The sequence below is a fragment of the Pundamilia nyererei genome, unplaced genomic scaffold (assembly GCF_000239375.1).
Source record: "Pundamilia nyererei isolate P.nyererei 1_Seehausen unplaced genomic scaffold, PunNye1.0 scaffold00057, whole genome shotgun sequence".
NCBI classification, from domain to species: Eukaryota; Metazoa; Chordata; class Actinopteri; order Cichliformes; family Cichlidae; genus Pundamilia; species Pundamilia nyererei.
Window position 1 is genome coordinate 2,034,635 of NW_005187458.1, and position 14,453 is coordinate 2,049,087.

Consider the following 14,453-nt stretch of genomic DNA (forward strand, 5'->3'; position numbering starts at 1 on the left):
TTAGGCAAGTTTGAGTGTAAATACAAAACCATCTGAGTAGCAGCCATGAAAGAATACAGTATATACTGAATATAGTGTTCATCAAAGAGCTATGAACTTAAAAGGGTCCAGAAATATTGCATTTGGCAATATGATGGAAAAGGCACAATTACGGGTTTCAGTAAGAATGCTGTGCTTGGTCAAAATAACAGGCGGACTTTTACAACTAGTGATGCAGAATCTTAGGATCATATAATTTGAGGATTTCATTACCTATTAGTTACACTTTTGATTGAATTAAAAATTGCCAGGAAAAAAAGATTAGACACTGCATGCTGGTGACCATTTGGAGATGGCCAAGCCAGCAGGACAGTGTGATGATTGATCGTGCAAACAGAAAGAAAAGGCCCATTGTGAGCTGTCAGAATTGTTTATTTAGATCATGTCTCTACAGTGTGCTTGTGGATAAAAATACAGTGGAATTGTTGAGCTTCATTTTAACACTACGACTAAAAGACATATCTAAAGAGAAGTCATTACCTGAAAAAGAAAATGTCACAATAATAAGCTGCTTAAAAAGAAGATTCACAAGAAGAGCAACCATACCTTTATTCTACTTTCGCCTTAAATGCTCAGTTCTCACATATGACATTTGTTTTACAAATAGTGATCTGGCCACATCTTATTTTCAGAACCCACACCTTCCACAGTAAGCAGTTTTCTTTAAGACCAATTCCTCCACAAAAAGGAATAATTTATGAAAAAAGCACTGCTTTTGTTATTTAAAGAATTATTTTGACAATCCACCGCAAGTGAAAGAAAAGCACTGCTTTAATACACATTATTCACTTCTATTATGTCCTAGCTCCTAAATGTTGAGTGTGACTGAGACCTCTGTTTTCAGTCTGTAGAATTATGAACACTTACATGAAATATAATAAAATTAAACAGATAGTTATTCGAGGGTCCAAGCTGAACAAAAATGTTTTAGCTGACTCCTGTGATGTTGCTATTGTTAGCATCAATTGTCACATCTAAACACTGTACATGTTCTGCTTGGACAAACTTGACTTAGAGGCAGCAAAAGCTCTTTGCACTCTTAGACACTTAAAAATGAAGTGTTCTCCTTTAGTTTGGACTTTTGGGACTAGTGACAAATCCTGGGTGGAAAACCAACTAAAATAAAAAAAAGTTAGATCTGTGGTGGCGGTGGTGAGGAGGAGAGGGTTGTTTCACACAATTTGACTGCATCAGTCAGTTGAAGGGGCTTCCTGGGGTTCCCGATTGACTGACCCAGAAAGAAAAACAAACAGAAAAGGAGGAGTTAGATAAGGGACAACCCAATTTATTTTCGTGAGTAATTCCTGAATAAAAGATTTTATGTACCTTCTTCTCTTGCCTTCATGCGAGCTACAAAGTTGTAACTTTTATTCCTGCGATAGTTCTCGTAAGGGTCATCCAGTGAGACCCCCACACCTTTGTACTGGTCCCATTTATCCCTGATATCGCCTCCTTTAATGGGGTCCTGGATGCCCTGTTCTTTAGCCCCCAAGCCCCCTGAGCCACTCCAACCTACAGCAGACAGGAAGTCATTTTAGGTCGCTTCAGAAAATATCCAAAAATATCATTCTTCAAACATCCTTACCGGATTTAAAAAATAAAATAAAATGTAAATCATAATAATTAGAGCGTACCCATCTTCATCAGTAGCTGATGACCTTTGTTCTCCTCCCCTAACCTGGTGTCTGCAGGTAATTTTGAAGAAGTTGCGCCCAGCACTGCTGTGGAACTACAGAAAGCACGAGAGAAATTCATCATTACACTACAGGATAAAGGTTTTTTAGCAAAGCATATGATGAAAGAGCAGTGAAGAAACTCACGGAGGGGAGGAGCTCCGAGATTTTGGGCCACGCCGTCGCTTGGTGGGTGAATGTGAGCGGGATCGAGACCTGGAGCGAGAGTGACTACGAGATGACCTGGATCTACTCCTGGACCTAAAGAGTTTGGTTGAACACAAATTAGGTAACATGAATCACACTTCAGTCATATTCAGCACTCAAAGCCCAAAACACATTCATTATATCCAACAGCATCGTTTTTAAATAAGAGACTTCAATTACAAAAAAAGAAAAAACATTTATTCAGTCAGAGATGCATTGAATTAATGATACGCAAAGACTTCCATGTACACGCATTATGCAGAGTCATTATGGCTTCACTGCGTAAACCTAATAGAAATATAATATCAAGAAGCCATTGTCACAGGATCTGCTGTATTTACAGGTCTTTAGTCCAACTCATCAAGTTCCTGGTGTTAAATTTGGCCGTGATTATGTGAAAATATTCCACTTTCATTCCGCGGTAATGTTTGATTGTAAATGATCAAGCGGATTATTAAACAAAATGACCGTGGGAGCTGGGGTAAGCAAACACGATGGAAAATCAAGAACTGGTGGAAATAGAGTGCATTTCATAGCTTGTGAATGAGACTTCGCGGGTTCTAACAAATCACGACTGAAGGTGCCACGCTTTGATGTGTGGATACAGACCTGGATTGTGAGTAGGAGCGAGAGCGGCTGTGGGAGCGGGAACGTGATGAACGGGAGCGTGACCTGGAGGACTTTGAGGAGTGAGAGCTGGAGCGAGACGAAGACCTCCCTCGGCTGCGAGAGCGACTCCTGGAGCGGCTGCCTCCACGACCACTAGAACCAGTCATCATTGGAGAAATGATAAAACTATCAGAACATACAAAGTTCTGGGTTTAACTGTTTAATACTTTGAAAAGCATAACATCCTCCTTTTAAAAAGACAATTCACTTTATTAAGCACATTTGAAAACAACAATCACTGACCAAAGTGCTGTAAAACTAAAAGAAGAAGCAATAAACATTATTTTATTTCTTTTTTCTGTATTATAAAGATGTGACGTGAATAATGACACCTGGTGACATGATTAGCAAACAACAGTCAAGTTTAAAAAAACCAGTTTAAATATGATGTGTTTTGATATTTGTAGCACAGGAGAGAGATGGAAAAAGAGAGGATACTCTATTATGAAGGAAAAGCTCACCTGTTACGTTTCTCCTGATCCTTTTTCCTTCTGGCCCTCATCTTAGCCCTGAAGAATTCATACAGGCCGTTCTGCTCCCAGCCTTCACTGAATGAGAAACCAACCACAAATACGTGTAATCACTATTCGCTGCAATTTCTAAACAAAGTAGCAGTACTTCACCCAGTTTCTACAGCAATTTCTGCAGATAAACAGCTACAAAAGACTAAGCGGTACCCAAGGCTGTGCTCCAACTATAGAGGATCACACTTCTCAGACTTTAAAGTCTATCCCAGGTTGCTGGAACGGAGAGTTTGTCTGCTAGTCGGATCTCTCATACAGGAGGAACAATGCGGTTTTTGTCCTGGTTGCGGAACACTCGACCAGCTGATATAATTCACAAACAAACACCTTAACCTCCACATATGTGAACATCACATTTTGGGTTGTCTAAACCATAATACTAAATTTGCCCAATCAGCCCAAATAGCAGAGAGAAATTAAAAATGCATGCCATGAAAGAGTTCAGGGTTAGGAAGTTAAAGCAGATAACCTGTAAGCTGGAGAGGAAATGTCTCACTAATTTAGTTTCTATAAGGTTAGTAAATCTTACTTACGATTACTGACTGAACAAAACACGAACAACCCTGCATTTCTTTTTAGCACCATAGCCTGGCTGACAAAGAAACCTCGTTTACACCAACTGTAATGACTTTATGATCTTCTTCACAAATGTTTAACCACTGGAGAAAAAATTAGTCATCGCCATCTTACAGACATATTATATACAGCTACTTTCAAAACTAGTCACAGTCTCTACAAGACTTTTCATAGAAGTTCTACCATTACACAACGCTTCAACCTTTAAGTATGATCTATTTCTATTATTTAGCTTTTAGGCCTTTAAGGTAGAGGTAAGAAGCCATTACTTAAAAAGCAGTCATGTGACCCAACCGTTTTAGTATTATATTATAAATGCTTCCCTTAAGCAGCATTATTAATAAGCAGCATACATTTTTATTGGTATTCAGAAGGTAACCAGTTTCATCTACCTATGAGGTCAGATGATATTTATTTCTTCTAGGCTTGACTATTGTAATTGGTTATTATCAGGTAGTTCTTTGCTGAGCATTTCTTCTTCACTCACCACTTTTTACTTTTACTTTTTATGTTTTTATACAGCACTCTGCAATTTTCACGAGTTATCCTTAACTTTTCACTTTCCACTGACACCAAGTGCTTGTCAAGAGAAAATGCCAACATTCAGACGGGGTCATCTGATTGTTGAAGTTTTCTCTTTATTATTTTATGGTCTTTACCCAGCATTATATAGTGTCTTGATGTGACTCCTGTTATGATTTGGTGCTATATAAATAAATAAGAGTTAAACTGAATCACCCATTCATCGATTTATATTTTTAAATTCTATTATTAAATTAAGTTTAACTGTCTTGCACAAAAAGTGTGTGTTCGTACCTATTCCTAGGCCGATCATGAGATGGAGGGCTGTAGAAAGCTTCCACAGCAGCTAGCAGGCGATCACTGGGTGGCATGGGTGGAGGTAACCGAATGTCCTTAGGGTCCAGAGGTTTATAGTCACAGTCCTCAAGCTGTACAGTTGACAGTAACAGTAAGACCATAAGGCATGCAAACTTTATTGGGGCTAAATGTGTCTATTCTGGATGCCACTTCAGTACAAAATCCATGCTAAAAATTGTAAAAACCACCACGGTACCTCTTTTTGTGTGGTGTATGAAAAAAATTACACTTGTATGGATGTGTGTGACTGGGAGAAAATAGTAAAACAGCAGTATATAAGAAGTGCATTACTTGAACCATAATGGCAGCTTTTACTGTTTTTTTACATTTGTATTTATTTTCATTCCCCTGTCCTACGATGAGAAGCAGAGGACTTACTTTAACAAGCGGAGCCATGAGACCAGCTGGCAGGTCAAAGTAGGGCACATTTGGCACCAGACTGGGATCATCTTGCACTGGATGCTGGCGATGACGCACGTGAGGTGAATGGCCATTAAAACCATGTGGCGGTGGGCCAAATTCCGGGTGCTGGCCTCCACCCCAGGGAGGATGTTCAGCTCCCATACCTGGTGGAGGAAGCCTCTGATTGGGATGGTGGTGGGGAGGAGGACCCGGTATATCTGTCAAACATATTTGGAGACTGTTAAAATACACCTGAAAATTAAAAGGCGCAGAAACATGCATCTCCTCTGATCTATGACTCTGAGTCTCTCCGCTAACCTCCAGGATATTCTCCTTGAGCATAGTCAAATCGATGTGGTGTATAGGGTGGTCTGTCATAGTGATGTCTGGGAGAAAAGTCTTCCTGCATAAAGCGAGGGGGGAAACGTCCAAAGCCGTGTGGGGGCGGAGGGGGCTGGTTGAAAGGAGGTGGCTGCTGGTGAGGAGGGAAAGGTCCTCTGAAATGGGGCGGCCTCTGTAAAAATGCAAGTGAAACACCACAATCATTCATGTAAGTAAGAAGCTCTAGCATCTTTGCTGCAACAAAAGAAACTTAAGTCAAATTCAGAAAAGGATGCAGTGTAAATGTAAGTTGTAAATGCAAAGTAAATAAAACCACAGAAATGTTCTCCCACATGCCTGCATGCGTGGAGGGAATGGTGGCTCCCTCTGACCCCAGGGAGGCTGGTCCGGCTGATTTCCCCATGGTGGTTGCTGGTCGTACGAGTTCCAAGATGGAGGAGCGTGCTCAGACCCACCTGGACCACTCCAAGAACCTCCTTCTCTACCAGGACCTCCACTCCAGTTTCCTGGGTCCCGCTGATCATTCCACATCCCCTCATGGCTGTTCCAAGGAGGGCAAGGTGGTGGTGGCTGGTTTGGATCAAAAGGAGGCTGGGGAAGAGCCGAGACAGAAAGGACGTGACCACGACCTGAGCTTGCAAGTAAATTGCAAAGTGAGGAACTGTGATGATTAAGAGACATGTCACTAGATGGGCAAGGCCAAGGTGACAATGTAGTGTGGCTACACTAGTATTCCTTCAGCATTAATGATAGGAATTAGAAAAAGTTAAAAAGCCCACAATGACACGTCCATTCTGTCAGAAGATGTTTTTCTCCTGTAGCTGTCATCCAGAGTGACCCAGGATAGGTCAGCTCAGGTGAGGCCAGTGTGACCGACTTCTATTTCATACTCTTACCTTAGCTCAATGCTGCAGTTCAAAAAGTCAGAAGAGACTTTTTCTTTGACCATTTTCTTGAAGTATTAAACATTTATTATAAATGTTAACCTGGCCAGCAAATATGATCAAATTAGCTGTTTTAACTATTGTCACTCAGTTAATAGCCGCATTAGGCACCTGTTATCATTGACGTAGTGGGTAGTAGACTGTAGCTGGATAAAAGAATAATAACTGCAAGCTAAATAGATGGAATATTGAGTTGTGACACAGCGATTTACAGGGACATGGCGAAGGGTCAGGCTGTTGGCTGTACAGAATAGCTACAAACTGAGCGGAGAGTATGGAGAACTACACTACCTGTCAAAGTTTGGACACAGCTTCTCATTTAATGGTTTTTCTTTATTTTCATGACTATTTACATTGTAGATTCTCACTGAAGCGATCTAAACTATTGAATGAACACATATGGAATTATGTAGTAAACTAAAACGTGTGAAATAACTGAAAACATGTTACCAGGTAACAGTCTTGATATATGCGCAAGGAAATCAGGAAAGTAAATCCCAAAAGGTTTATTCTGCTCCCACACCTCCAGACTCACAAACCGCTTCTTGCCCTGGACCATTCGGACTATCACCCTGCAACCCACCCCTGCCCACCCACGTCACCAGCCTGAGCCATGGTCTGAGTAACCCCCATCACTCCGGCCACTCACACACAAACAGACCAAGTCTTCTCTTTGTCCTACTTCCCAGCATTTTGCAACTGTTTTGCTATCTAATGTGTGCCTAATTTTTTAACATGCTTCTCTTGCTTTGTTTCCATTTTATTCCGACACAGTTGGTGTGGAGCACCCACAATTTTGTCATACATGTACAATGACAATAAAAGGCCTATTCTATTCTAAAAACCATGCCGGGCCAACCTGAGTAGGTACCAGTGGAAAAGAGCTATTAGTTACACAGCAATATACATAGGCTGCTGGTACAAAACTGAGTATTTCTTTTTCACTTGCTATGTGTTTATAAACCACTTTGCATTAGTTATTATTAATCTCTTTACTTTATAAGATAAAGTGCCTTCAGGGGACTGTTGCTGTGATATATAAAACTGAATGTATGTTAACATTCCTAGCTTATAGCACTGGTGATACAAAGGTTGCTAGTTTTTGGCACAGCTCAAAAGTTGCAGCACAAGCATGCAATGTGGTGTTTTTCAACATCAACTCTTTAAAATATCTTGTTTCCCACAATGTAAAGAATGTCTGATTTACTCTTTTTTGCTGTCTCTGAGCAGTGCTGACAAAATAAAAGTTGTGCCTTAGCATCGTAAATCAGCCACGTAAACTCCTTTTCCAATTCGCTGTCGTACTTAGAAACTTTTCCTTTGTTGTCAGACGCACCTTCAGTTGGTGCACGTTGTGTTTGTTTTATTCTGATGGGCTGGCTTTCTTTTAAAGGTTTAAAATATCGCCCTGTTTTTTTCAGCGTGAAAACACCTCTTTCAAATTCCATTAGATTCTCTGAGCTGCCGGCACATACTATCTGTCAGTGGACTGGTGGCAAACACACAGGAAGTGTGGGAACTGTTGTAGAATTTAAGGCTAATTACATTGATACAATAACAATATGTTATAACAACAGACTACAACTCTGTCACATTGTGACCTACTATGGCTTCACAAAATAACAAAGTGGCTTGCAAAGCTGTCACATGAGTACTACGTATACAAAATAATTAAGCGCACAGACAGTTTTTTTCATTGCACTGTACACCCCTGGAAGACTTTATGTTTCGGTTGAGAGTTGTTAGCTCTTACCTGGCTCTTTCTTGCACGCTCTTAATGTTCACTTAGAGTAAAATCGCCCTCTGTCCTAACTGCCTCTCCAGCTACAGGGCAATGTAGGTTTTAATTGGTTCCCCATTAATAATAAACACCTTTATTTAGGAACTGCATTGTGTGTTTACTTGTGTTATCTTTGCCTAATATTCAAATGTATTTGATGATCTGAAACATTTAAGTGTGATAAACGTAAAAAAAAGGAAATCAGGAAAGGCTGTACACACCACTGTAGTTGAGAATATCCAGCAAATATGCACTCTCCTTCTGTATCTTTCAATATTTTCCCTCACTCACACACACAGACACACACACACAAGAAACACACACAAAAAGGTCTTTACCGGCTGGTTGGGGTTCCAGGGGCTCATATGCTGAGGGTCATACCAGGCAGGCTTTGTGGGGGGTATATCTGAGGGACCACTAGGGTTGCTGGGGTCTGGTGGTCTGGATGAAGATCCATCAAACTCTCCCGGAGGAGGACCTGACATGGGAAGCTTTACATCTCCTGAACACAAAAAAGAGACATCATAAAACAAACATACATGGACTTGGTCAGGTTTAGCTACATTGCTGTCTGTATTATTGCTGAAGTCCTAAATTATCACCTTTAAAGTGTTTGTGCTAAAACGTCATGTACAGTAACACGGGCATGGAGACCAGCACTGACTGGCAGGGGCTCTAAACAGATGACATCAATTCAACAAATAAGACTTTAAGAATGCATAAGCATCTACCTAAAATCTATTTAATCTATCATCTGTGATTACATTGTATTGGTCATCTCCCTTAAATAAACAGGCAGCCTTAAAGTGTGAAATATTCATCGACAAAAACACAGAAATGTGTCTATTGTTTCATTGGCTGATAGTGCCCCACAGGCCTCAATTGAAACAGACTAACAAGCAGCGGGCAAGGCAGGGAAATGTTGCTTTTAGAGACATAAAATGAGTCGCAAAGTCTATATCAGGGGCAGGCAACTCCAGGTCTCAAGGGCCTGCAGGTTTTAGATATCCCCTGGGTCAACACACCCGAATCAAATGATTAGTTCACGCCATGTTTAGAAAGAGAAATTTTGAGCATGAATCAGATCCCTGCATCTCTCCCATGTTGGATCCTTTGTTTGGTGAATTCCTCACCACAACACCATCAGTGTCTTGTACTGAATTGTAAGTACTTGTAAGAATAAACTGCTCACAAGACAACTCCAGCAGTATAACCTCCTTTATCTAATGCAAAAAATTTCCACAACAGGATCAAATACTGAAAATCAGTTTATAACTTTTATGTATTTATGTGTTTTTTCTGTATTGTTGTATCTTTCCATTAAAATTAAACTACCATAAAAATTACAGACTGTTCATTTCTTTGCAAGTGACCAAACTCGCAAATTCAGCAGAGGATCAAATAATTATTTCCCCAACTGTATAAGCAGTTGACATGAGCTCATGCATGAGGCTGTGCCTCTGCTTTGGTTGAGTGTTTTTCCACTCACCAGCTTGCGTAGTCATAGGGGGGGGCTTTTCCGGTTCAGCTGGGGCAGCTAGCTGTCCTACAGGGGCAGACTGCGGTTGTGACTGATGTTGCTGCTTCAGACTAGCAACAAACTCATCATGCTGAGTCTTCAATGCCTGGATCTGCTGCTGGAAGGCCAACTGGACTGGCTGCACCACTGCAGCATATTCTGTTATCAGGGACGCCTGAAAGAAACAACAAAATACCAGATAAAGTCTATGGTGGGAAAAATACAAAAAAAGCCATGAATGGGGCCGGGTAATATGAGGAAAAACACACACACACACGCGCGCACACACACACAAATCTAGATCGATCAATAGATCGATATATAGATAGATACATATATATTGTTTTGATTATGTTACTCCTGTTATCCGGGGTGATGCACACCTGACTACTTTCTGACAGATTCCAACGACTGCTGCTGGTCCATAGAGCCGTAGTGTTGGGAAGAAGGTCACATTTATTAGCTACTGGGATATATTTTCTCTTGCTGATATGTAGAACTCCGACAGCACTTTTTCTTTTTGGCTAGTTTAACGTTTTCTTTGGCGTGTGGGGAGGTGTTGACATGCTGAGTTGAAAACATTCTTCATTTTGCAGGGGATGACTTTTCAGGTGGTGGAATACGTTCGTGGTACTGCTACCTTTTGCAGCAATAACTTTACGGCATCTTTTGCAAATTACGGCATTTTGTTTGACATCCTTATGAAATCCAAACCACTGCCAGATTATTGATCCAGGGCTGTTTCTCTTTGGAACTAGCTCGTCTGACTTTTCTTCAATTATAGTCTCATTCCCTTGCTCATCTGAAACTTCTGCTATCACCATATTTTCCGCCATCTGGTAGTATAAAAACACACATGCTCAGCGCAGTGTCCCAGGTAGAAAATTTTCCAGTTTGGAGGGGGGATGCATTCACAGCATGTGGGATAAAAACGCCTGACATTGCCTCCTGTCACAGGGGCCTGGAGGCTAACCCAACGAGGGGAGGGCTACAAGCTGGACAGATCAACAGTCTGTGGCAGAGACCTTCTTACTGTGAAGCAACAGTGGTAACCACTGCAACACCATAGTGCCCAATACTTACACAACAAAAATCCTGAAAGTGAAATATTTGGGTCCAACTCTAAAATCTGATTGTTAAGACATGTTCCTGTCACCTGGTACTGGCCAAGGCCCAGTGCTGGATTCTGGAGCTGTTGAATGGTCTCCTCATCAAAGTACCCATTTTTCTCCCAAAGCTGCAACAACTGTGAAGGGAGAAGGAATGTCAGAAACAGAAACCCTTTTTCCGTTCAATAAATGGAGGAGAAAAAACTTCCTTTTAATCACCAGATCTAAGCTACTAATAAACTGATATGAATGAATATTCATAGCTGAAGCTGCTATAGCAAAGAAACCAGTTAGTGTGTTAGACTTGGAAAATATGTGTCTGTATTTACCCTGGTGATCTTCTGCTGTTTTTCTTCCTCTACAGCTAGAAAGCTTGTGCAGTAGATTGGAACAACAACTTTCTGCAGCGCTGCCAACAAGTCCTTCTGCTGCTTCCGCTGGCTGTGTAAAACATTAAAAGAATCACAAACAAAACATTGAGGCACATAATCCATTACAATACTACAATAAATGAGCAATGCCTGGCTCCTGCATGCTGACCCACAGCATGGGCAAAGCTGTGTGCTGAGCCCTCTCCTGTACACCTCCCTTCTCCAATTCAACAGTTATTGGCCTCATCAGCAGAGGGGACAAGACTGCGTACAGGGAGTGGGGTAAAAAAACTGGCAGAATGGTGTTGAGCAGAACACAACCTTCTGCTCAACACCATCAAAACTAAGGAGGTAGTGATTGACTTCAGCAATCAGACATGTTGCTCTCCACATCAACGGGGACTGTAATCAGAGAGTGTCCTCCTTTAAGTTCCTGGGGACCTGTCATGAACCACTAACAACAACATGGCCATTAAAACCGTTAAAACCAACAAGGACTCCACATCGTTAAGATACTAAAAGGAACCATCTGGATAAGAAACTGTTGGTGGCTTTTTAATTGCAGCACCACAGAGAGTGTCCTGACCTACAACAAAGCCCGGTATCCTTGTGGCTTGGTGGCAGAAAAACATGCAGCAGCAGAAAAGATCTTTGGCTGGACCTTACTCTGGAGAGATGAGAAAACTTCTGCCGAATTTTCTCACCTGTTCAACAAAACGCCCAGGACAGCCAGGTTGAGAAACAGCTTTTATCCTGCCATCAGAACACTGAATGCTAAGCTCAGTTAATGGGCTGAGTGAGCTTCACTCATCAGCCCCATCTGCAATATTCCTGTGTAATATAAAACAGTCAAAGGTGCACCTTACAGAGACCAACAACTAAACTACATAACTAAGAGTCAAATTATTAGAATTCTCTCACAGTTTGGTACCTCAATTATTCTTTAAAAAAGGATGGAAAACAAAAAAAACATGAAAAAACCTTCCTAACTGGAACATGAAAAAAAAATATCTCCACTATTCTGACATATTACCTGTTTCAAGCTGTTCCCATACACTTTAAACTATGGAGAACCAGAAGAGCCACGCAAACCTTTGGCTTATTTGAAGCGTGCCAAGCAGGTTTCAGAGCTAATCACATAGAAACAGCTTTAATGAAGGATACAAATTATCTTCTTATGGCCTCTGACAGTGGACTCCTCTCAGTGCAGAGTTCAATACTGTTGACCATAACATTGTCTGGCTATTAGAGCATACTGTAGGTATTAAAGGTACTGTGCTGCAGTGGTTTGCATTCTATATATCTAACAGACTCCAATTTGTTCATGTAAGAGTCCTCTTCACATACGAAGGTTAATTATGGAGTTCAGTGCTAATGATGCCAGGACCAATTGTGTTTACATTATACATGCTTCCCTTAGGCAGTATCAACAGAAGGCGTAGAAAAAAAACAAACAAACAGGAAAGAGAAAGGCAGTGAGGAAAATTGATTTTACCCTCTTTCAGATTACTTATAATGCTACTCCATTATTAGTTTTCTCACGGATAAAGTACACAAGTAAACTACATGGGTTCATGAGTGTATTTAGGTTTGGGTACCAGTGATGAAGAACGTCATTCGTTAAGTAGATAAGATGTAGGCGCAGCTCAAAATGAGCTGTATCAGCAGTGATGCGGTTGCGTAGATGTGATGTCATCAGTTCACAGTGCTGTGGGGTCTTGGCATTATTGAACATCCAGTTCTTACCAGCCTGAGGAAGAAAAACAAAAGTGAAATGTAAATAGCTCTAATTATAATAACTCTTTACATGAAGGAATTGTACAAAGAGAAAGCCAATGGGAGGAATGATTTCCTGTGTGGCCCTGATTCATAGAAAATCCTATCGTTATGTCCTTACCGAGATGGCATCTTTGGTGCAGGTGTCTATAATGGGTTGAAGCAGGTTGTCAAATTCTGTTATGTCCAACTGCGTTTCCAGCAGCAGCTTTTGGGTCTGCTGCTCCATAGCTAAAGTAATGGCTGCAGTGACCTGTTCCTACATTGAGAGAGCATTAGAAAATTTATTGGTCAACATTGGTCTTGTGATGTCCCCTCAGCCACTTGCACCACATCCACCCAGACCTCCCTCTCCCCGGCCACCTCCCCCAGCTTCTCCGAGGGAACGCCTTGGTGTTCCCAGACCAGCCGAGAGATATAATCTCTCCAGCGTGTTTATTTCTTGTATCACATGCTCTTCGTTATTATTTTGTTTAATGCATGGAGCGATAACGACTTCATTTCTCTCCAAGCATTCAAGAGTGGGTCCCAGTTTTGTTAGTACAGAGAGTTACTCTTCTGTAAAGAAGTTATATGTGCAAAACCGAAATTGTCATGCCCTCACAAAAAATTCTCCAATCAACTCCGGACAACTGAAACATTCAGCAAAGACAGACTTCAAAACAAAAACGTTCATCAACAACCAGTACACGGGAATAAATGTTCCTGGAGGGAAGGATATGCTTCTTTCCACTTCACCTGTCTGAGCGTGTGCAGATGCTGCTCCTGCTGCTGCAGATTCCACTGGCTCTGTTGAATGAGCTCATCTATAGCGGGCGCAGAGGGTGGAGGTATTGGAGGTGGAGCAATCATCGGCATCAGTGGAGGAGGGATATCAACCACATCTTTTGTACCAGGGTTGTATATTTCTGCACAAACAAACAAGCAAAAACAGGACTGAATGTTCAGTCCTTAAGACGAAGTGTTTCTTTTGTATAGCTGCTGCTGATGACAACATGATGGCCATGAACATAATTAATAAATCATGAAGAGAAAAATAAATACTGCTAATCTGCCAATATGGTTTTCTGAGGAAGAAATAAAACATGGCCTACATGAAATGTTCCAAGTAGAGGAGTGAACACAATTTAAGACATGCAATCAGTCTCAACACATCCCCTCCTGGTACTGCTGATTGCTGCAGAAACAACTGGTGCGCTGAGGTAACCTGTTGGCATCGCCACAAACTCAGGCTGGGCTGCTCGATTAAATCAAAATACATTTCTGTTGTACCAAGACTTCCGAGAATGTATGGACAGGGACACTGTGAATTTTAAGACAGAATGCAATATTTGCAAATCTCTTAAATCCTTGCTTTATTCACAACAGAACACAGATGCTTAATCTGAGAACATCTACAGTTTTATAAGGTAAATGGACAGTACTTATTTAGCATTTTTTTACTCTGAGCTTTTTACTACAAGTCCCATTCACCTAATGTCAAACATATTCACAGAGGTGCTTTTTTTCTTTCCCTAACCTTGTCTAACATTCACACACAACTAGGGTTTCAATAGCTTGTCCAAGAATACGTAAACGTGCAGAATGGGGAAGCTGAGGAGTGAACCAAGCTTCTGATTGGTAGACAACCCGCTATACCTGCT

The 14,453-nt window shown here is 41.1% G+C and overlaps 1 protein-coding gene across 2 annotated transcripts in view; it reads right to left on the bottom strand.

Moving 5' to 3' along the window:
- Window positions 1-393: 393 nt before the first annotated feature.
- Window positions 394-14,453, bottom strand: part of cherp (calcium homeostasis endoplasmic reticulum protein) — a 19,859-nt gene continuing 5,799 nt past the window's right edge. For both annotated transcript variants that reach the window (XM_005734242.2, XM_005734240.2), the window contains 17 exons: window positions 13,549-13,718; window positions 12,932-13,069; window positions 12,633-12,784; window positions 10,993-11,104; window positions 10,711-10,800; window positions 9,525-9,729; window positions 8,374-8,537; window positions 5,648-5,902; window positions 5,288-5,483; window positions 4,946-5,187; window positions 4,505-4,638; window positions 3,050-3,136; window positions 2,529-2,681; window positions 1,860-1,973; window positions 1,674-1,768; window positions 1,366-1,551; window positions 394-1,267 (listed from right to left, as the gene is read on the bottom strand). In XM_005734242.2, coding sequence (XP_005734299.1) covers window positions 1,230-1,267; window positions 1,366-1,551; window positions 1,674-1,768; window positions 1,860-1,973; window positions 2,529-2,681; window positions 3,050-3,136; window positions 4,505-4,638; window positions 4,946-5,187; window positions 5,288-5,483; window positions 5,648-5,902; window positions 8,374-8,537; window positions 9,525-9,729; window positions 10,711-10,800; window positions 10,993-11,104; window positions 12,633-12,784; window positions 12,932-13,069; window positions 13,549-13,718 — 2,531 coding nt within the window. In that variant the 3' untranslated portion in view covers window positions 394-1,229. The remainder of the gene's footprint in view (window positions 1,268-1,365; window positions 1,552-1,673; window positions 1,769-1,859; window positions 1,974-2,528; window positions 2,682-3,049; window positions 3,137-4,504; window positions 4,639-4,945; window positions 5,188-5,287; window positions 5,484-5,647; window positions 5,903-8,373; window positions 8,538-9,524; window positions 9,730-10,710; window positions 10,801-10,992; window positions 11,105-12,632; window positions 12,785-12,931; window positions 13,070-13,548; window positions 13,719-14,453) is intronic.